Source organism: Salmo trutta, chromosome 38, assembly GCF_901001165.1.
Source record: "Salmo trutta chromosome 38, fSalTru1.1, whole genome shotgun sequence".
Classification (NCBI taxonomy): Eukaryota; Metazoa; Chordata; class Actinopteri; order Salmoniformes; family Salmonidae; genus Salmo; species Salmo trutta.
Window position 1 is genome coordinate 13715917 of NC_042994.1, and position 27925 is coordinate 13743841.

Here is a 27925-nt window from a genome sequence, read left to right on the forward strand (position 1 = left end):
TAATTGAAATGCATTCCAGGTGACTGCCTCATGAAGCTGGTTGAAAGAATGCCAAGAGTGTGCAAAGCTGTCATCAAGGCAAAGGGTGGTTACTTTGAAGAATCTCAAATGTAAAATATATTTTGATTTGTTTTAAACTTTTTTGGTTACTACATGATACTATATGCGTTATTTCATAGTTTTGGTGTCTTCACTATTATTTTACAATGTAGAAAATAGTTTAAAAAAAGAAAGACCCTGGAATGAGTAGGTGTGTCCAAACTTTTGACTGGTACTGTATGTATAAATTCAGTACACACAAATAATCAATACTGCTAGTCTATATGTGACATGGTTATGTCTTGTTGCAATTATGGGTGGGGTTTGGCAGTTAATTAGCACGTTTTTTTGGCTTATTCCTGGGCAAGACCTAAACCATGTCACACATACATTCATCTAATCATTCAATTTCATAGAAAAGCAAACACAGAATGGTAATAACATTCTTATTTTTCTTTGCAATTAATCATCAAGGCGTGTCAGCATCTCATGAAATGGCAGAGCGTGATCGGCCCTAAGTGGACAAGTACAAGGGCCGCATCACCGGTTCAGGCAAAAGTATGGAGTGGACCCAGCTGTCCTCGGTGGTATCATCTCTACAGAGTCCAGGGGTGGGACGGGACTGGGCATTGCTCAGGTTGATTATGGAAATGCCCATGGGCTAATGCAGGTAATATAAACATTTGTGTGAGAATGAATGTGAGACTCTGGATCAGGGGTCAATGACATTATTACAATCATGATTGTATGCAGGATGTAGAGACGTACCCATGTTATTTCGGAGAAAAAGAATTGACCCACTGTGCAACTGCTTCCCAGGAGGTCATGTCTAATGTGGAATGACTTGTTTGATTAACATTCTACAATACAATATGAGTCTACAGAATCTACAATTATATCTATTAAATCTACAATTCTATTGGAGATCTCTGTTAATTTTCTAGGTTGACAAGCGCTGCCACAGTCCAAAGGAGGCATGGGACAGTCAGGAACATATCGACCAAGGCACACAGATGTTGGTTGGATCCTATTCAGATGTTGAGAAAAAAATATCCTCACTGGACCAAGGAGCAGAAGCTGAAATGTATTGACTGACTCACTCCTGGATTGAGCTGATGAATCATACATGTTGTAGTGCTGTATGCAACTACTAACCTGGTGTGTTTATGTTTTTTCAGGGGCGTTGGCAGCCTACAATATACATTCATTAGTCTACAATACGAGCAGGTGGACGCTAAAACCACTGGAGGGGATTATGCCAATGATGTTGTTGCCAGAGCTCAATATTTCACAAAAGCGCAGCTATTAAAGTCTCACAGGCTGACTGACATTCCAAGGAAAGATAATTACATCCTTTGTTTTTGAGTTCTGCTCTAAACTTCTGCTTTAAATGTTGGATTACAATTACATTTTATGTTCATAAACAATAGTTGTAATCTGTAGGCTATTACAGACATTATTATATTGTATTGCATTTTGCGCATGTTTATGCATTCATCTCTAACATAGTTCACTTCACTTTCTGAGAAAGATCATGTAATAACTAATGTAAGGCTTTGCAGTCTAAGGTTTTACAACAACACTTTACATTACACATCACACAAGTGCCTAATAAAACGCATTATTAGCCTACAATTGTATTTTCTTGACCTCTGATTAAGCAACCATCATTATGAGACTTTATAATGCCACTAGTATAGCATACGTTACCTGATTCTGTTTTATGGACTATTATTATGATAGTACTTTTTAATATGCCTACATATGGGATATAGTTATATAGTCTCTAAATAAATCGGCAAAGTAGTTGACCTGGACTACATATTGTTGAATGATATTAACGGTTTGCCCAAACTATGTCTGAGTATTCAATTTCGGCTAGTAGGCCTAGACATTTCTGTTTTGTCTGATCCCTAAAGATGGCGCTATGCATTTAAAGTGCTTTTATCCACAGTTCAAAGAGAAGAGGCATGCTTTAGTCTACACTTGTCATTCTTGCTTTTCGACAGCAGGAGATTGGGCTGTTTTGTCATTATAATGTAGAAAGGGAGCATATATATTGTCATTGAGCATGGCCAACTGTGGACACAACTTCCAGAGATGGAAATATTGTCATCTTCACACAGTGAGACTATTCTGCAGATGTGGGCATGCGCACTGCATCGGTTCTACAGGGGACGGGAAGACATCACGGAAAAGTCGCTGTACCCGAACCCCACGCTGAAATTCATTCTTGGTTACAGTATAGCGCGACTACCGACTACCATGTTTGATACACTGATGAAGTCAGGGACTACTTGACACCCTGGCGATTTAAGTCGCCGCAAAAGCGTATAAAATACCGTATGGGAACAGTATGCGGGAAATGGTTGGAGGTTGCTGCGTGTGTTCCGATGAGCGAGGCTGGGCTGAAAATCCTCTTGTATACTGTGATGGGCACGGGTGCAGCGTCGCTGTTCACCAGGGTAACTAGCTTGCTATACTACAATGTAATTACGGTATTGGGGGAAGGATGGGGTGGTGCGTGCCTACGTGCGTGCGTGTCTGCCTGTGTTTATGTGGGAGGGGGTGTTTTCCTTTAACACGCGTTGCCGTGGTGCCAGAGGGGACATATAACATTACATCGAGCCCTTATGGCGCCGACTATTGCGGTTTTGGTAGAATGGCTATTATTCGATACAAAGTTACGCATCGTTAGGAAGCATTTGCTACTACTGGAGCAGCAGACTAGCTGGCCTATCGGGCCTTCCGGATGAATTGTTTCCTCAACGATGCATCCACAATCTTTGTTGACATCATTGTATCTCAGCAATGCAGCAATGGATCCACTCAATGTGTCCATGAGTTTTGATTCGAATAAGAGCCATGAATTATGATTTAATGTGTACATCTTTACGGTTGTAAGGCTATAGGAGTTGTGCACACCTTAGCAGTATATCCCCCGTGGCTTTTATTTATTGTGCTATGTAGGAAACATCAATAACAATATCGTCTGTGGCCGACACACAATACAATCTGAGTTTACAAACGGTTATTAACGTCATAGTATTATTAATCAGCCTATGTCTTGCAAAGGAAAACCACTATGGTTGCATTCAAACCACCAGCACTTTGAGATATCAGCTGATGTAAGAAGGGCTATATAAATAAATTTGATTTGATTTGACCTACATCAATAGCCTATCAATATTGGGATAATCTCGGGAATATCTGTGGCAAGAAATATATAAATCATTCACACTTAACTTTATGCCCTGGCTATGCCTTCTCTCAATTCAGTTGCCTTGTGGTAAGAGTGTCTGTCCTGAAAAGGTTGGGAGTTTGATTCCCGGCTGAGTCATACCAAAGACTGTAAAACGGGACCTGCTGCATCTCTGCTTGGCACTCAGTATAAAGGAGATAGATTGGGGGTAAAGCCCAGTGATAGACTAGCATCCTGTCCAGGGGGTATACTTGTACATCAAGCTGCTTCACGCTACAGAAACAGGAGATTGGCTCTTGCTCCTATGAGTCGTTCTGGCTCGTACAAGGCTACTTACTTACTCTATGCTTGCTCTCAACAGTAAAAAAAAAAAATGTTAAAGTTGAAGGTATACCAAGAAGTTAGCTAGTTACATAACTAATACGTTAGGTAACTTGTTTGTGTCTCATTCATTTGAGTGGTAGACTAAAGATTTGTCTGTATTTATGTCTTTATTTATGTGTGTGTGTGTGTGTGTGTGTGTGTGTGTGTGTGTGTGTGTGTGTGTGTGTGTGTGTGTGTGTCACAGCGTGCTATGGTATTGTCCAGGTGCCCACTGGCCCGTGGTTCTGTCGAAAATGTGAGTCTCAGGAGAGAGCTGCCAGAGTGGTGAGTACATATATCCCATATATCAATATATTATCTGTATACTCATTCAAATCAATGTAATGTACTGCATCTCTATCAATGTACAGCATATCCCTACCTGTTGTAGTAATACCACTGGTAGTACAGTGTGCTATTGAAGCTACTGTGCGTAGTTGGTTATTGTGAGGTGTGCTCTCATTTCTCATCAGAGATGTGAGCTGTGCCCTCACAAAGATGGCGCCCTCAAGAGGACAGACAGTGGAGGTAAACTACTGGAGGCTGACTTTCTTTCCTCTATTCTTCATCCACCACTTTCCATCAATCCCGCCTTCCTCCACGTCTCCCTCGTCTTACAAACATATGTGTTTGTGTTAGTGTGTGTGTGTGTATGTGTGTGTTTACTAACGTGAGCTGTTCTCTCTCCAGGCTGGGCCCATGTGGTTTGTGCACTCTATATTCCCGAGGTGCAGTTCGCCAACGTTCTTACCATGGAGCCCATCGTACTACAGTACGTCCCTCACGACAGATACATCAAGGTATTCTTCACTGTTCACTTCAACTTTTCATAACCTTGTTTGTCTTTTGTGAAGGATGTTCTGACCGTCATTTGAAATGCATTTTATCGGCCTATAAAGATTGAATCAAATTGGAGATATTGTTTCTTTAGCCAGAGTAAATGGTTGTCCATTTATGTGCCTATCTTCAAAACTCCACACAAACTCGTGGGGGCGTTTTTGGGATTTGCAAGCGGTCATTAGTATACAATATATTTTTGCACAGGCAAAGCTTTCATGAGATCATCCTCAGTTTTTCCTAAGCCCTCTCTTTCAAGTCCTCTCTGCAAGTTTAGCCTTTAGAGTTGGCATCTGGATAGTCATGTGCCATGTATCCCACCACCGTCTGCATGCTTTTAGGCCTAATGGTCTTGAGTGATCGCTATTGTGGAAAAATCTATATTCAGCATATGCCCACCAGACAGATTTTTTGAATGAAAGCTTTTATATGATTGGATTACAGTTCTATTCAAGTCGATGGGAAGCTACTAAGACGCTTGCTGCTGAACGATAGTGAGGGCTTGTCTTGTAGTGGTCTCGTGTTACCATGTCAGGGGCAGCTACAGTAAATAGCTTGCACCTCTCTGGTCTGGGTTGTCAGAGCCATTCATCCGGATTTGCTGCCCTGCATTCTTAGAGAGCGTTTGAGTGGACAATGGGTCGTGTCCCAAATAGTACACTATCCCAAATGGGCCCTGGTCAAAAGTGGCTTTACTACACAGAGAATAGGGTGCCTTTTGGGACGCAGACAATGAGTGAAGGCTCAATAAGCCCACCACCCTCCCCCCCTCCTTTACAGTAGCTCCAGATGCCGTTTCTCTGTTTCCCTTTGGCCCACGATGCATATGGCTCACAAGGGGAGAGGAGGGGTAGATGAAGGGAAGGAGGGGTAGAAGAGAAGAAAGGTAAGGAGCCCGCTGTTCTTTTGTCCAGCACCTGTTGCTAGGCAGACAGCCAGCCCCCTCTGTCTGGGTAATAGCCGTAGGGGAGCGAGGTGTGAAGAGGAGGGGGGGTAGAATGTTTCATAACAGGCTGCTATCAATGACAGGCTGGGGTTGGACTCTGGGCACTGGTGAGGCCCATACAGTTGAACAGTATCACACTGGCTGTGTCCCAAATGGAACCCTATTCTCTATGTCGTGCACTACTTTTGACCAGAGCCCAGAGTATAGTGCACTACTTTTTAGCCCTATGGGCCCTGGTCAGAGGTAGTGCGCTCTATAGGGAATGGGATGCCATTTGGCATAGATACACCTACAGACATCTAGATTTGGGTCGTTCCACCAATTAGGTACCCTTTAAGTAGTCTTAACTTTTTATTTAATGCAAAAAAGCATTAATTTTGTGGAACGACCCGATTTCCCTTCCATAGCTGTGTGCCCATTAGATCTGTGAGGGATTTCAGGTGGACATGACATCTGATGTTGGTAAGAGGAGATATGTTCTGGTCAGTCATCCTTCTTCTTCATCTTTCTCCTCCCTCTCTTTAGACGTGTTATATCTGTGAGGACCATGGGCGAGAGAGCAAGGCTGCTTGTGGCGCCTGCATGACGTGCAACCGCCAGGGCTGTCGACAAGCCTTCCACGTCACCTGGTGAGTGGTCTGTGTGTGTGACTGTGCGTGCATGCTTTTGTGTGTGTGTCCCCTCCCATCTGTCTGACTGTCTGACCCTGTGCAGTGCTCAGATGGCTGGCCTGCTGTGTGAGGAGGAGGGCCCTGAGGCCGACAACGTCAAGTACTGCGGCTACTGCAAGCACCATTACATCAAGATGGTAAGAGACTGGCAAATCTATTCAAGTCTGTTTTCAGCTGTTTTCAGCATTTATTTAAATGGAATGAAATGTGTAAATGTCTTGTATTGGGTAATAAGAAGGCTTTGGAAAGGACGTACAACTTCCACTTGGTTTTGTAACTTCCATTCACATACTGCATTGAGTAAGGAAAGGAGACAGCTTTTCAAGCCGGCGCGGAGAAATAGCTTCTGCCCCGTAGTTGCCCCTGTAGCTCTAGCTATTGCCCGTCTAGCTATTGTCCCTATAGCTGTACTTGCCCCTGTGACTGTTACGGTTGGCAGCAGTGTGACTCTGCCTCTCCTCTGTGGGGTCCTGTAGCAGAGGAAGATGCGCTCCAGTGGAGAGAACACAGAGCGCGGCTCCTTTGGCCACTCCAGGGGGCGCTCCACGTCCCCCGCCCAAGACAAGCACGGCTCCCACCGCCACAGGCTCCGGAAGGTGAGTGTGTGTGTATTGTGTGTACATACTGACATTGCATTTGACTATTGCTCTGTGTGGCTTGTATTGCTGGATTTGCATGAATGCTCAAATCCTCAGCCTCTCCCTATGGTTTCATTCAGAGTCACAAGGAAAAGATGAGACAAAAGGAGCGGCATAAAAAGTCATCTGATGGTCTGGGGTCCTCATTGTCCATCAGCATGGACAAGGTAAAGCCAACCCCAATATTTACACCCCAAAATGCCCTCAGTCTCTGTCTCTAACCTCTGTATCTAGTCTTTTCCCACATCCACCAATCCTCTTCCTTCATTGTTCCAGTATAACCATTTGGTGTCCTAAATAGTTTGAACTATTGTGTGTTTCTAAATGGATACATTTGAGAAAATGGTTTTATTCAGGTGAGGTCCTTGGTTGAACTCTCTCACAGGACCGCCTTACAATACTTTCTAACGAGCGTACATGGCTTTGATCTATGACATCAAACCGCTTCTCGATCTATAATGACACATTTTCCCCCCCGTGACCTCTCTGTGTTGTTGATTTAGTTGTCGTCGGGTCACCACAGCAACAAGGACAGCGAGGGGAATTCGAAGAGGTCGAGCTCTCACGGCCAGCTGGGACATCGCAGTAAGAAGACAGGAAGCATTGGCAAGAGCTGCTCCTCTTCCTCTTGCTCCTCCAGTCCCTTCAACACTGGTACAAAGCTAATCCTTTATGAGCCAACTAACCGGCCATTTTGTGTCCAAGCAACTTCTCAGTCAGTTCTGTTTGTGAATAACCAACTCTCTAGTGCAGGACTCTTTGTTTTGGTGTAACTTCACTGTGTTTAGTCTGAACGTGTGTTTTATAATGGTTTAGGTATAACTGCACCCTATAGTGTTGTCTGGTTATTGTGCTGTGTTTAGGTATAACTATGGTGTGTTCCCAGGTGGCGGCTCCCAAGACTTCCTCCCGTTATCCTCTACCTCTCGTTTGGAGCGCGACCCCGACCGAGGAGCGGACGAGCACGGCGCCGAGGAGCCCCGGGACGAGCGGACCAGACGGACAGCGCCTGAGGAAGATGACGAGGAAGAGGAGGAGGAAAAGGAAGAAGAGAAAGAAGAGGAGGAGGAATTGGACAATAGTAAACACCACAACAAGGCCTCTCTGCAGCCCCCGGCCCTGACCCCGGTTGACGGACCTCACGGAGGGTCGTCGCAGGGTCACGAGAGGTCAGAGGGCGAGGCCAACTCTTTCGAGACCAAGGTCACCATCTCCACCTTCGGCTCCATCATGCGCATCACTTCCTCCTCGGGTGGGCTAGGCGGCGGCAGCAGCAAACTCCGCAAACTCTCCTCCTCCTCCTCGGGGGACTACAAGCTTTCCAAGTCGCTTCTCAAGTCCCCGCACCTAGCCACGCCCCCTATACTGGAGGAGGCCACCCTAGAGGAGGACAGGGCCACGCCCCCACCACCACTGCCAACACACCGGGAGAGGAGGCACCGTGGCAACAAGAAGAGCCGGCACGGACCGGGGCGCCCGCGGGGGAGCAAGAACCGGGAGCGGACGGAGAGGCGAGAGGAGGAGTACCGTCAGCACCATCACCACACGGCTCCACCTCCTTCCCTAACCTCCTCCTCCACCTCGTCCTCCTCGCTCTTCCCCAGCTCCTCCTCCTACCTCCCCCACACAGCGTACTCCTCCACCCTGCCCACCTCCTCCCTCTCCTCCTTCCCCTCCTCCTCCCTCCCCCACACAGCGTACTCCTCCACCCTGCCCACCTCCTCCCTCTCCTCCTTCCCCTCCTCCTCCACTTCCTCTAGCGTCAGTTTCTCCACAGGCCGCGGCAATACGCTGCTCGGCTCTGGTGAGTCTCTCACCGGATCCGTCTGAGTGGGCGTAGTCTCTGTGTGGTAGCCCTCTAGCTTCCTGTGTGCACTTGCATGTGGAAATAATACACAGCATTTCTATGTATTGTGGCTGTGGATGATGAACGTACACATTATCAGTATGTGTATTTAGAGATGTTCAGGAAGCAAGATACCTCGTTTAGAAAATGGCGGCCAGATTTAAGCTTGTACGTATTTGCTCTACGGAGAAAGAAAATGATGAAGAGGAGTAACAGATTGAGTAAAAATAAGAGTAAAGAACCCTTGTATGTATAAAGCTTTTTGCTTATGACTTTTTGAGCAGAAGTAGAAGTGCAGACTTTGCACGTGCGTAGTAAATCTTAGGTAGTTAGTGATCTGTGCGCCGTAAAGAGATTTGTTAGATTGTGGTTTTGTGTGTAGTGGCAACAGAGAGAGAATGTGCGTCAATGGCTGTTGACTTCCTGCATTTGCTCTACTCTGACAAGATATGACCTCAACAATTTTAGGTGTGCGGTTGTGTGTGTGTGCATGTGTGTGTGTTCTATAAAGGAATTGCATTTATGAATTAAGTCGGATATTATTCTCTTGGTTAGGAATCTACACCAGTCACGAGGGCCCTCTGTCTTTGAGTGGGGGTGTCTGTAACACCCCTCTGTCGTTGGGCGGAGGCATATGTAGCACCGCCCTCTCATCAGGACTCCTGCCATCTCACGTCTCCACACTGTCACTTCAACCAGTCAACTCTGCCCTCAACACACAGGTACTCCAGAAATTAACATCATGTCTGCGTTAGAGCCTTACCCATACCCGCGACATTCAGACCCTACCCAGGCCCAATCGCTTCTGCCAAATCTAAAATCAGAAATAACTTCCTGCGTTAGTCAATCCATTAGCTGCTCCTCTCTGTCTGTCACGAGCTCCCTGCTCTGCTCATGGCGGCTTTGAGTCTGTGAGTATCCATAGCAACGGCTCTGCTTGGACAACTCTGCTCAATGAGGAGACACGAGAGAGCAGTTAGCTGTTAGATACTTTTCGTCACTCGAAACTCTGTGAAATAATCTCTCCGGCCTTATATTTGATGAGGTTGAAGCACTTCTGACATCATGCTGTGATCTTAGCCAGATATGACTGTACTGCGCAGCAGAGCATGAGCAAATGGCTCAGCTTCAACCATTTTGTGATCAATTTAGTGATACCCAGGCCCTGCCCATACCCTAGTTATTGATGAAAAAACAGGCCCCGCCCGGCCCTAACCCCATGTATGATGTCAGAGCCCGTCGAGCTCGGGTCAGGTAGCAGAGCTATAGTCTGCTGTCCTAATGGCACACTATTACCTACATACAGATGTATGATCTTCAATTGAGCCAGTCTGCTACAGCAGAAAAATGATCCTGCTTCAGCAGGAAATATGAATTATTATGTGGATTTTAATTAATGGACACTTTTGTAGGGGTTGATACATTTTGTCGTAAAGGAGTCTGACATTTGAAAGCGGAAATTACAAACTTCAGGCACCTATTTAAACCTCAAATACACTACAAGTTAAAAATGTCCTGCATCGCAGGAAAGTTCTCCTGCAACAGGTTGATCAAATTAAGATCCTACATCTGTAGTGCACTACTTTTGAGGGCCCTGGTCAAAGTAGTGCACTATGCAGGGAATATATAGTGCCATTTGAAACGCAGCCCATGACTGAGCTTATCAACGATATCATGTTACAACTAAAATAGTATCCCACATGTATTCATTTGCCAGGTAAATGAGATCCTAACTTTGTTCTGTGTGTGTTAAACCCTTGTAGGTGCACCCATGTTCCAGCTCTTCCTACAGCCTCAGCTCCTCTCAGCCGTTTGGCAGGGTCCTTTCTACTGCCCGTACACTGCCCTCACTACTGAGCCAAGCCCAGACCTCACTTCAAGGTAACACACACACACACACACACACACACACACACACACACACACACACACACACACTCTTTAGTGAGATACTTATGTTTGCTCTGAAGTTACATAGGGGAGAGTGGGGTAAATTGAGACAAAGGGGTAAGTTGATCCACCCTTGTTTCTAGGAAACCGTACACAAAATTAATAATTTGACCAAATATCTAGGAAGAGGTCTTCATTTCAGTCTGTGACGGAAGAAATCACTTGGAAAAAGTGGTTAGCAAGTTAGGTAAAAAATAAATTTAAAAAAATCACCAAGTCAAATTAATTTATTGTGTTAGAGGTTTCATGATGCTTGTATCTAAACCAAAGTAGATCATTTTAAGATTGTTCTTTACATCAGTTAGGGTCTCTATAAGCTTCAATATGAGCTCCTAAACCTAGCATGAAAGTACATCCTTGTGTGTGTGGGATAATATAGTCAAAATGTTTCCATGGGGTAAGTTGAGCCAATGGTCATGGGGTAAGTTGAGCCAATGACCATGGGATAAGTTGAGCCAATGGTCATGGGGTAAGTTGAGCCAATGACCATGGGATAAGTTGAGCCAATGGTCATGGGGTAAGTTGAGCCAATGGTCATGGGGTAAGTTGAGCCAATGACCATGGGATAAGTTGAGCCAATGGTCATGGGGTAAATTGAGCCAATGGTTGAGCCAATGGTAAGTTGAGCAAATTGAAGTGTTTTCTTCCCAGGCAGAAAAAATCAAGGCATTTTCTCAGGGATATGAGGTAACAACAGGGCCTTAGGTGTTAAGCCTCTGTTAAAAGATGCTTAAAATTATTAAAAGACAAAAAGCAATTGTGATTGTGTTGAATTGTGTTTGGGAAATAAAGATAGACATGGTTTTAAAAAGGTAGTGGTAATATTTAATTTAGTACAGAAATGTGTATGCGGCTTAACTTACCCTGTCCCAAAGCTCAGCTAAGTTGTGCGAAGAGACCACTTTTTTTGGACAAGCAATCTTTTCAAAACAGAAAGACATACTATATTTCCCTTGACGGAGTGATGCTGAATGTAAAAAAACGGCTCAACTTACCCCACTCTCCCCTACTGTAGCTACCTGGTAGTTTATCGGGATTGCTCTCTCTCCTCTCAGAGTCCGAGATGGACGACTGTCGCTTCCCATGTCACGACAACTCGCCACGAGAGAGCCTTTCCTCACAGTAAGTTTCTCTATGACTCTACTCTCACTGTCACTATCAACACTGTCACTATCAACACTGTTCTCTCTCACTGTCACTATCAACACTTTTATCTTTCACTGTCACTATCAACACTTTTATCTTTCACTGTCACTATCAACACTGTTCTCTCTCACTGTCACTATCAACACTATTATCTCTCACTGTCACTATCAACACTTTTATCTCTCACTGCCACTATCAACACTGTTCTCTTTCACTGTCACTATCAACACTGTTCTCTCTCACTGTCACTATCAACACTGTTCTCTTTCACTGTCACTATCAACACTGTTCTCTCTCACTGTCACTATCAACACTATTATCTCTCACTGCCACTATCAACTGTTCTCTCTCACTGTCGCTATCAACACTATTATCTCTCACTGCCACTATCAATACTATTCTCTCTCACTGTCACTATCAACACTATTATCTCACACTGTCACTATCAACACTATTATCTCTCACTGTCACTATCAACACTGTTCTCTTTCACTGTCACTATCAACACTGTTCTCTCTCACTGTCACTATCAACACTGTTCTCTCTCACTGTCACTATCAACACTGTTCTCTCTCAATGTCACTATCAACACTGTTCTCTCTCACTGTCACTATCAACACTATTATCTCTCACTGCCACTATCAACACTGTTCTCTCTCACTGTCACTATCAACACTGTTCTCTCTCACTGTCACTATCAACACTGTTCTCTCTCACTGCCACTATCAACACTGTTCTCTCTCACTGTCGCTATCAACACTATTATCTCTCACTGCCACTATCAATACTATTCTCTCTCACTGTCACTATCAACACTATTATCTCTCACTGCCACTATCAATACTATTCTCTCTCACTGTCACTATCAACACTATTATCTCTCACTGCCACTATCAACACTGTTCTCTCTCACTGTCACTATCAACACTGTTCTCTCTCACTGTCACTATCAACACTGTTCTCTCTCACTGCCACTATCAACACTGTTCTCTCTCACTGTCGCTATCAACACTATTATCTCTCACTGCCACTATCAATACTATTCTCTCTCACTGTCACTATCAACACTATTATCTCTCACTGCCACTATCAATACTATTCTCTCTCACTGCCACTATCAATACTATTCTCTCTCACTGTCACTATCAACACTATTTTCTCACACTGTCACTTTTACTTTTGTATACTTTACCATTCCGTTTCATTCTGTCTCGTGTACCAACATTATTCCATTTCAGTCTGTTTCTGTTCTCTGTAGCCGTATCCCTGTTCATTTACCACTGTTATTCTCTCAGGTCTCCTATGAGCTGTCTGCCCCTACTGTTTGACCAGAGGGAGGGCGTGGGCCCTGGGGTCAGAGGTCACCCTGAAAACGTCCCTCCATCCAGCTCCCACATAGAGCTCCTCCTGGAGAAGCATGGCAACGGAGAGATGGGTGCCAACAGTAAGTACACTAGGATGCTTTGTGGCAGTCTATAATATATCTTCATTCTCTGAGGATTTTCAGTTTGTCTTTTTTGGGCGATGTGTCTGCCTTTATGACACAGTCTGTCATACACACCCAATGTCAAATGTATTTTTGGACTCTTTGAAGAGGAAGTGGATTCTAATCAACCCGAGTCAGTCTGATACACTTGCTTTAAAATGCGCTGTGCTGTTCAGTGATGATCATTAGTGTATCACAGCAGGTAGCCTAGTGGTTAGAGCGTTGGGTCAGTAACCAAAAGGTAGCTAGTTCAAATCCCTGAGCTGACCAGGTAAAAATCTGTTGTTCTGCCCCTGAACAAGGCAGTTAACCCACTGTCATTGTAGTTATGAATTTTTTCTTAACTGACTTGCCTAGTTACAAAAAAATATTTAAAATAAAATGGCTTAGTATGGAAACTGTAACAAAAAACGAAATTGACTCTAATACAGTGCTCTACACTCACTGTCTTATTTTTTCACTTTCTTTCCTGCCCCTTTTCCCTGTCTCTTCCCCCCTCTCCCTCCCCCTTTCCATCTCTCTCTCTCCTCCAGTTGTAGAGATGCTCCAGTCCCTCCACTCGCTGCAGCAAGAGAACCAGCGTCTCCAGGACCAGATCCTCAGCCTGACGGCCAAGAAGGAGCGGCTGCAGCTGCTCAACGTGGAACTGGCCTGTCCCTTCCCTCCGCAGGTCCACCACTCCCAGCACTCCGCCCAGGGCCTAGCGCCCACCACCACCCACATCAGCTTCCTCTCCTCCGCACACGGTCAGATTCAGAAAACCCTCCTCATTCACCTCCTCTCAGAAGCTTCCCATCCTCCTTACCTCATTCGTTGTTAGAGTTAGTTTGCTCGTCTGGAAAGAGGGTCACCATCCCCAAACACAAACCTTGTTTTTGTCATTATAATCTGGGCAGTTGTGTGTTGTGTTTTTGTAGTCGGTTCCCTGTCCCTGTATCTATATCCCTGTGTGTGTACCTCTCTTGTCCCTATAGACCCCCTCAGCACCAATAAGAGTCCCCTGTCTAAAAGCTGCTTCCTGAATGATACCTCCTTCATCACCTCATCCGAGGTGAGAACCCATTTGTGCCCACCATACCTTACTTAGTACCGACCGTCACCTGAACCCTCTGTGTAGTTAGTTATACAATACTCTTACCCTTTATCCCAAACGGTAGCATTAAAGGGGATATCTGAGTTTCATTTCCAATCTAAAGTGCTGCCTCTACTTGTTTGTACATTGAGTAGCAACGGTCATCTAAATTGTTAAAAATGCAACAGAAGGAGAATGGATGAAGATACTCATCTTACTGGCACGGACAAATAATGAGATTAGGGATTTTGGTGGGAATTCAGGTATTCAATTTATTGTAAAATTTCACTTTTTTTATTAGAATGCACTCATATATAAATGTTCTTATTGTATTAGGTATTTTTGGGGATATTTTGTGTTAAAATAAAGACAATTCTATATGCGTCGTTTGCACAAATACACCGGGTTGATTTGCATGTATGAATAAATTAACATAAAGGGGTGGCACAGGGCTGCAACCCCCAAACACTACCTCTGTTTACCCTACCTGCACTCACCTGCGCTGACTTAACTGCCCCATTAATTACTGTTGTTCTCACGTTCCCTTCCGTAATTCAACAAGTGTGTCAATAGCAGGATACCCTCAGAGTAAAAATCAACACGCTTCGCTCTAGATTACACCTATTTAAACATACTTTACATTTGCGAGATCAAATTAATATCACTATAATCCGAGTGTTCATTTTCGGAAGATGCTTTCATTTCAGAGCCTCTAATTTGTAAACATTTCAACTGTATTAAAGGATTACTTTTTCAAATTCCACAAAAAAATGAACACCCATTAAAATAAAGTTATCTTTCTTGTGATGGAAGTGTCGGTTTTTACAGAATCAATGTAAAGACAATGTATTCCATTGAGCCCATTTTAGCCATTGGCTAAAATGACAGGGGTGTTTGACAGGTCATTACGAACGTTTCCACGGTCGTAACGTTAACAGGAAAAAATGACAGGCACAAGCAAAAGTATGAAAGAGTCGCAGGAGTAAAATGAAAGCAATTAATCCAGCGAAACCCTCAAACACAGGAAATAGATGGGTGAAAAAGACAGATCCTCAGGTGGGCGGGGCATGCGTGTTATTACATTGAGGGAATGTTAATATATGAAATATGGGGAAATGAAACTCACAGATTTCACCTTTAAATGAACCATAACTGTCCTGTTAGTTTTACCCTGTGTTTTTCTCTTCCGACTCTAGGAGCTCCACTGTGGTAGTCCCTCCCGCAGTAGCTCCTCCCTCTCCTTCCAGAGCACTCCGCCCCCTCAGCAGAGTCCCGCCTCCTTCGGCCAGCCCTTGCTGAACGGGCTGGGTGGGCGGGGTTTGACTGACAGCCTGGGGGGCCTCAGTCAGGCCAGCAGTTCCATGGTGGGCGGGCTCATGGCCTCCCTAGCAGGAAGTCCCCAGCTGAACATGAATGGCGTGCTGGGCAGCCTGAACGGAGTGATCCAGTCACCTGTCCAGAATGGCCCCCAGCCCACCCTGCCAGCCCTACGGCCCCAGCCTCCTCCTTTGGGCCCCCAGGCACTGGCACAGGGCCTGCAGCTCCCCAAGAGCATGAGTCCGTGAGTACCTCTCTGTCTGATCACCAGAAAAGTAGAATAGTTGGTGATAGTGTTGGTTGATTGTTTTCTGAGGATGTTGTTTGTTGATTGCTGTTGATCAGTTGTTGTTGTTGTGATAGCCACGGCCATTCTTTTTGTGACAGTGATACATTTGTATATAGTCTGACACTGACAGACATTTCTTGTTGTGACTGGCTGTGCTGACTGATTCTGGTCTAGACTGTTACGGTAATTGATTTTTGTTGTGACTAATGGGTTGGCTGGGTAAGTGTTGTTTGGACTGGAAGTGTCCCATGATGAGTAATATTTAACATGGTTGTGTTTCAGGTCTTCCCTCCTGTCTGAGCAGCAGAAGCAGCTCCTTCTCCAGCAGCACTTCACTCCAGTAATGACTCTACCATGCCTTACAAACACACTCAGACATGCAAACACTTGCAGTACATGTTCTTGATGTTTGGTAACGCAATACAACACAACCATGATGATAAGATGGTTATCATAAGAAGTTAAACTGAAAGAGTATTAATGGATGAATTGTCAGGACCGAAATAAGAGATACAGTTGAAGTCGGAAGTTTACATACACTTAGGTTGGAGTCATTAAAACTCTTTTTTTCAACCACTCCACAAATTTCTTGTTAACAAGAAACAAGTCGGTTAGGACATCTACTTTGTGCATGACACAAGTCATTTTTCCAACAATTGTTTACAGACAAATTATTTCACTTGTAATTCACTGTATCACAATTCCAGTGGGTCAGACGTTTACATACACTAAGTTGACTGTGCCTTTAAACAGCTTGGAAAATTCCAGAAAATGATGTCATGGCTTTAGAAGCTTCTGATAGGATAACTAACATCATTTGAGTCAATTGGAGGTGTACCTGTGGATGTATTTCAAGGCCTACCTTCAAACTCAGTGCCTCTTTGCTTGACATCATGGGAAAATCAAAAGAAATCTGCCAAGACCTCAGAAAAGAATTGTAGACCTCCAGAAGTCTGGTTCATCCTTGGGAGCAATTTCCAAAAGCCTGAAGGTACCACGTTCATCTGAACGCAACTATAAACACCATGTCGACATAACCTGAAAGGCTGCTCAGCAAGGAAAAAGCCACTGCTCCAAAACTGCCATAAAAAAAGCCAGACTACAGTTTGCAAATGCACATGGGGACAAAGATTGTACTTTTTGGAGAAATGTTCTCTGGTCTGATGTAACAAAAATAGAACAGTTTGGCCATAATGGCCATCGTTATGTTTGGAGGAAAAAGTAGGATGCTTGCAAGCTGAAGAACACCATCCCAACCGTGAAGCACGGGGGTGGCAGCATCATGCTGTGGGGGTGCTTTGCTGCAGGAGGGACTGGTGCACTTCACAAAATAGATGGCATCATGAGTGAGGAAAATTATGTGGATATATTGAAGCAACATCTCAAGACATCAGCCAGGAAGTTAAAGCTTGGTCGCAAATGGGTCTTCCAAATGGACAATGACCCCAAGCATACTTACAAAGTTGTGTCAAAATGGCTTAAGGACATTTAAGTCAAGGTATTGGAGTGGCCATCACAAAGCCCTGACCTCAAACATATAGAACATTTGTGGACAGAATTGAAAAAACATGTGCAAGCAAGGCCTACAAACCTGACTCAGTTACACCAGCTCTGTCAGGAGGAATGGGCCAAAATTTACCCAACTTATTGTGGGAAGCTTGTGGAAGGCTACCCGAAACGTTTGACCTAAGTTAAACAATTTTTAAAGGTAATGCTATCAAATACTAATTGAGTGTATGTAAACTTCTGACCCACTGGGAATGTGATGAAAGAAATAATAGCTGAAATAAATCATTCTCTACTATTATTCTGACATTTCACATTCTTAAAATAAAGTGGTGATCCTAACTGACCTAAGACAGGGAATTTTTACTAGGATTAAATGTCAGGAATTGTGAAAACTGAGTTTACTGTATTTGTATATGTATGTAAACTTCCGACTTCAACTGTACATTATTAAAATATAGCTGTGAGCAGCTATGAACGGGGTTCACAGGATGACAAAAAGGACAAGATCAGTTGGATAACAAAGCAAGCATTCGATCACGTAGGAACTTTCTTCCTTATGTGCAATCAGGATTTTAAATACAACACCTGGAGTGAATCTGACATGTGGTTCATGAGATGATTTTGAGCATTCGTGTAACATATGCAAAGAATTAGTTAAGTTTCCTTGTTTTTTTGTTGATATTACCAAATTTAGTGTGGTTCATCTTAGGGATGTCTATGATAGTGATGACAAGTTTCAAGTTGATAGGCCACTGTGGATTGGATTTACAGTGTTTTAACCTCTTGCATCTTGACATTCCGCTAGCGGAACCCCGTTCCGCCAGCGGAACCCCTAGCTAATAGCCAATGGGATCGCATGGTATGAAATACATTTACATTACATTTACATTACATTACATTTAAGTCATTTAGCAGACGCTCTTATCCAGAGCGACTTACAAATTGGTGCATTCACCTTATGATATCCAGTGGAACAACCACTTTACAATAGTGCATCTAAATCTTTTAAGGGGGGGGTTAGAAGGATTACTTTATCCTATCCCAGGTATTCCTTAAAGAGGTGGGGTTTCAGGTGTCTCCGGAAGGTGGTGATTGACTCCGCTGTCCTGGCGTCGTGAGGGAGCTTGTTCCACCATTGGGGTGCCAGAGCAGTGAACAGTTTTGACTGGGCTGAGCGGGAACTGTGCTTCCTCAGAGGTAGGGAGGCGAGCAGGCCAGAGGTGGATGAATGCAGTGCCCTTGTTTGGGTGTAGGGCCTGATCAGAGCCTGAAGGTTCCCCTCACAGCTCCGTAGGCAAGCACCTCACAGCTCCGTAGGCAAGCACCATGGTCTTGTAGCGGATGCGAGCTTCAACTGGAAGCCAGTGGAGAGAGCGGAGGAGCGGGGTGACGTGAGAGAACTTGGGAAGGTTGAACACCAGACGGGCTGCGGCGTTCTGGATGAGTTGTAGGGGTTTAATGGCACAGGCAGGGAGCCCAGCCAACAGCGAGTTGCAGTAATCCAGACGGGAGATGACAAGTGCCTGGATTAGGACCTGCGCCGCTTCCTGTGTGAGGCAGGGTCGTACTCTGCGAATGTTGTAGAGCATGAACCTACAGGATCGGGTCACCGCCTTGATGTTAGTGGAGAATGACAGGGTGTTGTCCAGGATCACGCCAAGGTTCTTAGCACTCTTGGAGGAGGACACAAGGGAGTTGTCAACCGTGATGGCGAGATCATGGAATGGGCAGTCCTTCCCCGGGAGGAAGAGCAGCTCCGTCTTGCCGAGGTTCAGCTTGAGGTGGTGATCCGTCATCCACACTGATATGTCTGCCAGACATGCAGAGATGCGATTCGCCGCCTGGTTATCAGAAGGGGGAAAGGAGAAGATTAATTGTGTGTCGTCTGCATAGCAATGATAGGAGAGACCATGTGAGGATATGACAGAGCCAAGTGACTTGGTGTATAGCGAGAATAGGAGAGGGCCTAGAACAGAGCCCTGGGGGACACCAGTGGTGAGAGCGCGTGGTGCGGAGACAGATTCTCGCCACGCCACCTGGTAGGAGCGACCTGTCAGGAAGGACGCAATCCAAGTGTGGGCCGCGCCGGAGATGCCCAACTCGGAGAGGGTGGAGAGGAGGATCTGATGGTTCACAGTATCAAAGGCAGCAGATAGGTCTAGAAGGATGAGAGCAGAGGAGAGAGAGTTAGCTTTAGCAGTGCGGAGAGCCTCCGTGACACAATGAAGAGCAGTCTCAGTTGAATGCCCAGTCTTGAAACCTGACTGATTAGGATCAAGAAGGTCATTCTGAGAGAGATAGCAGGAGAGCTGGCCAAGGACGGCACGTTCAAGAGTTTTGGAGAGAAAAGAAAGAAGGGATACTGGTCTGTAGTTGTTGACATCGGAGGGATCGAGTGTAGGTTTTTTCAGAAGGGGTGCAACTCTCGCTCTCTTGAAGACGGAAGGGACGTAGCCAGCGGTCAAGGATGAGTTGATGAGCGAGGTGAGGTAGGGGAGAAGGTCTCCGGAAATGGTCTGGAGAAGAGAGGAGGGGATAGGGTCAAGTGGGCAGGTTGTTGGGCGGCCGGCCGTCACAAGACGCAAGATTTCATCTGGAGAGAGAGGGGAGAAAGAGGTCAAAGCACAGGGTAGGGCAGTGTGAGCAGGACCAGCGGTGTCGTTGGACTAAGCAAACGAGGATCGGATATCGTCAGCCTTCTTTTCAAAATGGTTGACGAAGTCATCCGCAGAGGGGGGGGGGAGGATTCAGGAGGGAGGAGAAGGTAGCAAAGAGCTTCCTCGGGTTAGAGGCAGATGCTTGGAATTTAGAGTGGTAGAAAGTGGCTTTAGCAGCAGAGACAGAAGAGGAGAATGTAGAGAGGAGGGAGTGAAAGGATGCCAGGTCCGCAGGGAGGCGAGTTTTCCTCCATTTCCGCTCGGCTGCCCGGAGCCCTGTTCTGTGAGCTCGCAGTGAGTCGTCGAGCCACGGAGCAGGAGGGGAGGACCGAGCCGGCCTGGAGGATAGGGGACAGAGAAAATCAAAGGATGCAGAAAGGGAGGAGAGGAGGGTTGAGGAGGCAGAATCAGGAGATAGGTTGGAGAAGGTTTGAGCAGAGGGAAGAGATGATAGGATGGAAGAGGAGAGAGTAGCGGGAGAGAGAGAGCGAAGGTTGGGACGGCGCAATACCATCCGAGTAGGGGCAGAGTGAGAAGTGTTGGATGAGAGCGAGAGGGAAAAGGATACAAGGTAGTGGTCGGAGACTTGGAGGGGAGTTGCAATGAGATTAGTGGAAGAACAGCATCTAGTAAAGATGAGGTCAAGCGTATTGCCTGCCTTGTGAGTAGGGGGGAAGGTGAGAGGGTGAGGTCAAAAGAGGAGAGGAGTGGAAAGAAGGAGGCAGAGAGGAATGAGTCAAAGGTAGACGTGGGGAGGTTAAAGTCACCCAGAACTGTGAGATGTGAGCCATCCTCAGGAAAGGAACTTATCAAGGCGTCAAGCTCATTGATGAACTCTCCAAGGGAACCTGGAGGGCGATAAATGATAAGGATGTTAAGCTTGAAAGGGCTGGTAACTGTGACAGCATGGAATTCAAATAAGGAGATAGACAGATGGGTCAGGGGAGAAAGAGAGAAAAACAACTAAAATAACACAGTTCAATTTTCTCAAACATACGACTATTTTACACCATTTTAAAGATAAGACTCTCGTTAATCTAACCACATTGTCCGATTTCAAAAAGGCTTTACAGCGAAAGCAAAACATTAGATTATGTTAGGATACAACCACAGCAAAAAACAACAACACAGCCATTTTCTTAGCAAGGACAGTCTTTTTCAAAGCAAGGTTAGCCGTCCAAAAGCACAAAACCAGCTAAAATTATGCACTAACCTTTGACGATCTTCATCAGATGACACTCCTAGGACATTATGTTAGACAATACATGCTTTTTTTGTTCCATCAAGTTCATATTTATATTTTTAAAAAAACATTTTACATTGGCGCGTAACGTTCAGAAAATGTATTCACCCCAAAATTTCCAGTGAATGTACAAAAATACTCATCATAAACGTTGACAAAATACATAACAATTATTTTAAGAATTATAGATACAGTACTCTTTTATGCACCCGCTGTGTCAGATTTCAAAATAACTTTACGTAGAAAGCACATTGTTCAATATTCTGAGTACTGAGCACCATGCTATTCAGTTAGCCGTCCAGCCACGGCATCCCCAAAACGCTGAAATATGTTAAAAATATTATCTTACCTTTGCTGATCTTCGGCTGAATGCACTCGGAAGGTCTCCCACTTCCACAAGAAATGTTCATTTGTTCGATAAAGTCCATAATTTGTCGAAATAAATCAGTTTTGATGGCGCGTCCAGATCCCCATTCCAAAATGTATCTATCCACCGTCGACGAAAAGTTATAAAGTTCCCTCAGCGTTTGTAGTAACATGTCAAACCATGTTCAAAATCAATCTTTATTGTGTTATAATCGTAGAATTGCAATAATATTCCAACCGGAGAATAGCAGATTCATTACAAAAGAAAAAGAAAAATGGCTAATCCTTCGTGAGCGCGCACGAGGTAAGGCAATGACCCCAGCCCGACCACATACTCTTCCGGGTATTATTCAATCAAATTGCATTGTAGAAGCCTCAAACGAGGTTCTAATGACTGTTGACATCTAGTGGAAGCCATAGGAAGTGCAATATGACATCACAGACACTGTATTTTAGATAGAACTTCATTTGAAATGACTACAACCCTCTGAGGTCCAACTTCCTGGTTGGATTTATCTCAGGTTTTTGCCTGCCATATGAGTTCTGTTATACTCACAGACATCATTCAAACAGTTTTAGAAACTTCAGAGTGTTTTCTATCCAAATCTACTAATAATATGCATATCCTACCTTCTGAGTCTGAGTAGGAGGCAGTTTAATTTGGGTGTGTTTTTCATCCGGCCGTGAAAATACTGCCCCCTATAGTGAAGAGGTTAAATGGACGTGTAAAATCAGATTTTTTATTTGGAGCTAGGCTTGTTAGGGGGCGCTACAGGCTGGAGCTGTATAGGTTGAGGTTGGATAGGATGAGTCTGGGGGTGAGGTGGCAGAGGTGATTGGTAGGGGGCGGCTGCAGCCCTGGAATGGCAGCCCACTGCTGGTGGTTCAGGTGTTGCCTGAGCTTGATCAGGTGTAGCTAATGCCAACGCTGGGAGCTGCGTTGGTGTATTGTTTTGGACTGGAATTTGTGCTCGAAGGTGCCATCTGAAACCTCAGCTTCTCCAAAATTACGCCATGATTTTTGACAGTTGTCTTTAAAGCGTGCATCATAGCCAGGAGCTGTTGGATTGGATTGTCCTGACCTATGATGGACGAGGTCATGAGTTGTCTTTGGTGTCCGGTTATGGGGGTTGGACCTGGATGAGGGTTGAACTTTGAAGTCTCCCTCTTGTTCCTACTCAGATTCTTTGTACTTTCTGTGCAGGGGTGATAATGATGAAGTGAAAACATGTTTTTAGAAATGTTTGCAAATGTATTGAAAATGAAATACAAAAATATCTCATTTACATAAGTATTCACACCCCTGAATCAATACATGTTAAAATCACCTTTGGCAGCGATTACAGCTGTGAGTTTTTCTGGGTAAGTCTCTAAGAGCTTTGCACACCTGGATTGTACAATAGTTGCACATTATTATTTTAAAGCCAGTTTAAGTCAAACTGTAAGTATGCAACTCAGGAGCATTCAATGTCATCTTGGTAACCAACTCCTGTATATATTTGGCCTTGTGTTTTATGTTATTGTCCAGCTGAAAGGTCAATTTGTCTCACAGTTTCTGTTGGAAAGCAGACTGGTACTCAGTGATGTGTTGTGTTGGATTTTCCAAAACATAACGCTTTGTTTTCAGGACATAAAGTGAATTTCTTTGCACTTTTACTTTAGTGACTTAATGCAAACAGGATGCATGTTTTGGAATATGTTTACTCTGTACAGGCATTCTTCTTTTCCCTGAGCGGTTTCCTTCCTCTCCGGCAACTGAGTTAGGAAGGGCGCCTGTATCTTTGTAGTGACAGGGTGTATTGATACTCCATCCAAAGTGTAATTAATAACTTCACCATACTCAAAGGGATATTCAATGTCTGGTTTTTTGGGGGGGGGGGGGGGGTTGCTCATCTACCAATAGGTGGCCCTTATTTGCCAAGCATTGGAAAACCTCCCTAGTGTTTGTGGTGTTTGAAATTCACTGCTAAACTGAGGGACCTTACAAATAATTGTATGTGTGGGGTACAGAGATGAGGTAGTCATCCAAAAATCATCATAAACACTATTGTTAGTCCATGTAATGTATTATGTGACTTGTTGAGCAAGAGCAGCTTTTTACTTCTGAACTTATTTAGGCTTAACAAAGGGGTTAAATACTTGACTCAAGACATTTCAGCTTTTCATTTATTAATTTGTAAACATTTCTAAAAACATAATTCAATTTCCACATTGTGGGGTATTGTGTGTAGGTCTGTGACACAAAATGTAATCCATTTTAAATTTGGGCTGTAACACAACAAAATGTTGAAAAAGTCCAGGGCTGTGAATACTTACTGAAGGAACTGTACATACAAACCTTCAAGTCTCTAGGACAAAGGGGGCGGTGGATATAACTGTTTAAGTGAGACTGCTTATAACAGTGCCACCTATAGGCCAATCGGTGCCATTCTTTTTGCCCAAGTTATTCATGGCCTCTAGTTTCTCTGTTCCAAATAATTTTTTTAAGTTACCAATCTGATTGGCTGTTAACCCCTAATTATTCAATGAGTGTGACCATGGCCAGGTTTATTTTGGTCCCAAAAAATAAATGGAGAAAAAAAACCAGCATATGCTGCAGTCTTTTTTTGGCCCAGCACCGGTGGATTAATTTTGGATGTGCATATCACTACCCATTTTCAAGTCCCTTATCTCTTGGGCTGTGTGTGTCTCAGGAGCAGCAGGTGGTGGTCTATCAGATGCTGCAGCAGCAGCGGCAGAGGGAGCTACAGCGCCTCACGCTGACCGGGGCCCTCACCTCCACCCCCACTGCCCAGTCCCCCAACCTGGGGGCCTCGCCCCTGCAGGGTGGCCAGGGAAACCCCCTCTTCGGCCTGCAGGAGAATGCGCTTCACAAGCCCGGGGTGAGTGCCGATATGCAGTTGTTCGAGACTCCTTATTTGAATAGGCCATTGTATATGTCAATTCTTGATCAACTGAAGCTTTAAAGAATAAACTTCTTTCTAGGAGGTTGACTTGCTTTGTAATGCTGTTAAACCTGAGGATATATTGTAGGTGTATACTCCATAAATGTTAATAAATGTATGTGTGGGCCAAACATCTAAACTCACGGGTCAGTTTTAAATGTGTTTGATTTCAGGGGGTGGGAGAGAAGGGCGGAGACAAGAATGGCTGATATGTTATCTTCGTGTCTGAACTGTTGCAGCTATAACAGCAGCTATAACAGCAGCTATAACAGCAGCTATAACAGGGGAAAGGAAAGTAATTGAGCTGTTCCATCAGAAACTAATGTCACCTTTAATCTCCATCTGAAAGACTCTTGAACTCTCTGTCTTCTATCATCTCTGTCGTTCCCCCTCTTTTATGAATGTATAATGGCATCGATTTAAATGGTTATGGGTTTTTTTTATGCATTGAATTCCTTTTATTTGAAGATGTTTTTTTCTTCTAGGTCTGTATGTGTGTAGGCAGCTTTCAGAGAGCATGAATACAGTGGTCTGTAATTGAATTGCACTAATCTGTTAACTAGACCAATTGGGTTCACTCTTGTAGCAAGAGCCAGAGATTCTGGTGTCCTGACGGTAAATGTGGAGAGCATTGGGGTCCAGCATAGAAATTGGACTTTGGTAATCAATTCCAAATCAACCCCTAGCCGCTACTCTCAAGGCACTTCCTGAGATCTGAAATGATTAGATGGGCGTAAACAATATGATGACTATTCCACCTAGCCAATCAGAAGGCGTGGTAAACTTTAAACCTATCCAATCCTTTTAGATCTACTGTAGTGCCTATGGGTAGGGCTAAGTGTCGACTTGGAATTTGGGTGTGAGTGTTTTAGGCCAAAGTGTCCTTAGGCCATAACTTTACTGAAGCACTGACCCTCCACTTAAAGCAATTATACCCCTGTGGAACCAATGTATCCCTCCAAACATTCTTGTTGAGGACAATCTGTCTGAGACCTCTCTAAACATCAACTGTCTTCCTCAAGGTCTGTCTTCCTTTAATTTTCTTCCCTCCCATATATTGTACAACTATGATATTCCCATTCGATCCTATTAAACGTCACAGCTACAGGCTGGCATCAAATGATCTGGGGACTGGCATTGATAGTGTAGAGTGCGAACTATGCCTCAGTCCACCCCTGAGAATTTAGAGAGAATGTTTGATGTTCAATATGTGTGCCGCTGCCAAGATTAATCAAACGAAACCAAACATTTGAAAATTGTCCCAAGTAAATATGTAAGAAATTAATATTTTTGTTTCCTCAACCCATGTGTACTTTGCTGATAAAGAACCTAATAAGGGACATTTGGATACTTGGAACTGATAAGTTAATGATTGATTAGTATGAATATTTTGCACTCTGTCCTGAAGTGTTAGTGTTTTCTTATTTGTTTCTGTTGTACATATTGTTCTGTTGATGCCCGGAAAACTAGTTGTTCTTTTAGCAATACTGTATAGTTGTCAATGCCTTAAAATAACGCTAGAATTACTGAGGAAAATCAACTCACCCTTAACAGCCAAAAGGCAGCTTCTTTTGTCTTATTCATTTCTTAATCTAGTTTTTGTTCTGGATACATTTACCGCTATTTCAGATTTAGGCGAAAGCATTCTTTTCAATCTTACCATTTATACTATCGATAGGCAACGGTGATAATGTCAACAATTGTAAAATGAAAATATGTTTATTGGTAAGTCTCAAATCATCTGTAATTGTGTCTTAAGATGCTGCTCAATGTTCTGTTTTTTTTAGAAGAACTGACAAGCAACATCCCGTGTTAGATGGTATCACTTTACTTTGTCGTAAGATCTATAAAATGCTGTCATAGTAATGACATAGCAGTCATGGTATTTGTGACCATGTTCTTATACAATTGTGACTCAAACTCTTATTGGTTTCATCAGGTCAGTGTTGATTCAATTGTCATCAGGTGACTTTATCTGTTCTGTTATGATACGACTGCCTATGTCATCTGTTACGTCAATCTAATAACACTATTATGTACAGTATGTCTTACTACTGAGATCATGATGTCAAGTTATAAATGTTACCATTCAGAACTCATAGGCAACTCGGGAACTCTAATATGTAACTTTCTTTACTGCCTGCTGCATCTACTTTCTTGTGTGGCACATAATAACAGGTCCTTCTGTGCTGGGATCAAGCTAATCTATTAACAATGGCCATTCTCCCAGGTCTTTTAACTCACTGTTAGACTGGAATAATATTTTTACTTTGTGGTGTTCATTACTCATCTTATTTGATCATTTCCTCATTTAACTATGGTCAAAGATCATTTCCAAATGTGTGTTAGTTTTCTGTTTGCAACCTCGATATTGACCTCCCGTACATGTGATATCGGTAAGTAATAGATCAGTTCTGTTTTTGTTGTTAGTTGTCAGTGAGGAACTTTCAAGCGACTATGTTAGTTGGTAAAATACTGTAGCAACAAGACTATAGGAGAATGTTAACGCTGATAACACATAAGCCTATTCCTCCATATTGACAGGACTTCCAAAGGAGGTCTGCGGTTGAACAAGTACGTCCTTATGAGTTGTTATACGATTAAGGTAAAAATCTAGGAAAGAACATGTCGAAGAGGTTGTTTTGACTGAAAGAGTACCGCGAAGGAATCTTGAAAGGGAATCTTTCCCATGTTGCACTGGGGCGATTTAGCCCAATAAATGTAAATCTTTTTTTATATATATACTTTTGTTGTTTTTTTATTGTTTGAGTGCAAATTGTATACTTAAATGTGTTTGTGTATAGACACATTCATTTTCTAAGCTTTGAAGTTTGGGTAACCAAGATAATCCATGTTATTATGTACGTATGTTGTTATGTGTATCTGTTATGTATTACATCATATTTAAGCACCTCTCTCTCAATGAAGTTTGACGAAAATGGAACTAACTTCTTGGGACATAAAATGCATGAAATGCAGTTAAGTCTCGCAAATCAGTAGCTAAATACCAAGTTTGACTACGCATAGTTTTTAAATGCATTGTTCTCAAAAATGTTTTATGAAATTTAAATTGAGCACTGCATTTAAGAAAAGACAAGCATTGTTGTCAATGTACAGTGTATTTGTTAGAGAGAATTAATCAACAATGAATTTGCCAATATTCAGATTTAATGCCCTGTAAAGTATTTTGATATTTTTGTGTAAAAATTAAAAAGGTACAATTAAGACGACCTAATTTTTACTGTCAATAAATGTATTTTACTGAGTTGATTTGCATGTTCTCTTGGTTTCAAAGCTTTATTTACAGACCGCAGCATTGACAAAGTCCTTGTGTGCATCACTTACTTGAAGCAGCCTGTCATAATGCCTTCATGAACCAGTCATAACAGTGAAAGAGAGCGGT

The 27925-nt window shown here is 43.6% G+C and overlaps 1 protein-coding gene and 1 pseudogene across 2 annotated transcripts; both read left to right on the forward strand.

The window, feature by feature from the left end:
* Positions 1–352: 352 nt before the first annotated feature.
* LOC115177947 (lysozyme g-like) lies at positions 353–1404 on the forward strand (annotated as a pseudogene).
* A 754-nt stretch (positions 1405–2158) lies between these two features.
* On the forward strand, positions 2159–27788 carry LOC115177881 (protein AF-17). 2 transcript variants are annotated; one of them, XM_029738879.1, is made up of 20 exons: positions 2160–2504; positions 3810–3889; positions 4078–4132; positions 4295–4404; positions 5913–6016; positions 6102–6195; positions 6535–6654; positions 6777–6863; positions 7200–7350; positions 7583–8500; positions 9098–9264; positions 10306–10423; positions 11548–11614; positions 12934–13082; positions 13658–13870; positions 14099–14175; positions 15393–15757; positions 16085–16142; positions 24271–24459; positions 24696–27788. In XM_029738879.1, the coding sequence occupies exons 1-20, from the start codon at positions 2396–2398 to the stop codon at positions 24729–24731; spliced, it is 3267 nt and encodes a 1088-aa protein (XP_029594739.1). In that variant the 5' UTR covers positions 2160–2395; the 3' UTR covers positions 24732–27788. The 2 variants fall into 2 exon arrangements, with proteins under 2 accessions (XP_029594738.1, XP_029594739.1); XM_029738878.1 differs by having other exon boundaries at positions 2159–2504; positions 24271–27788.
* Positions 27789–27925: the final 137 nt, after the last annotated feature.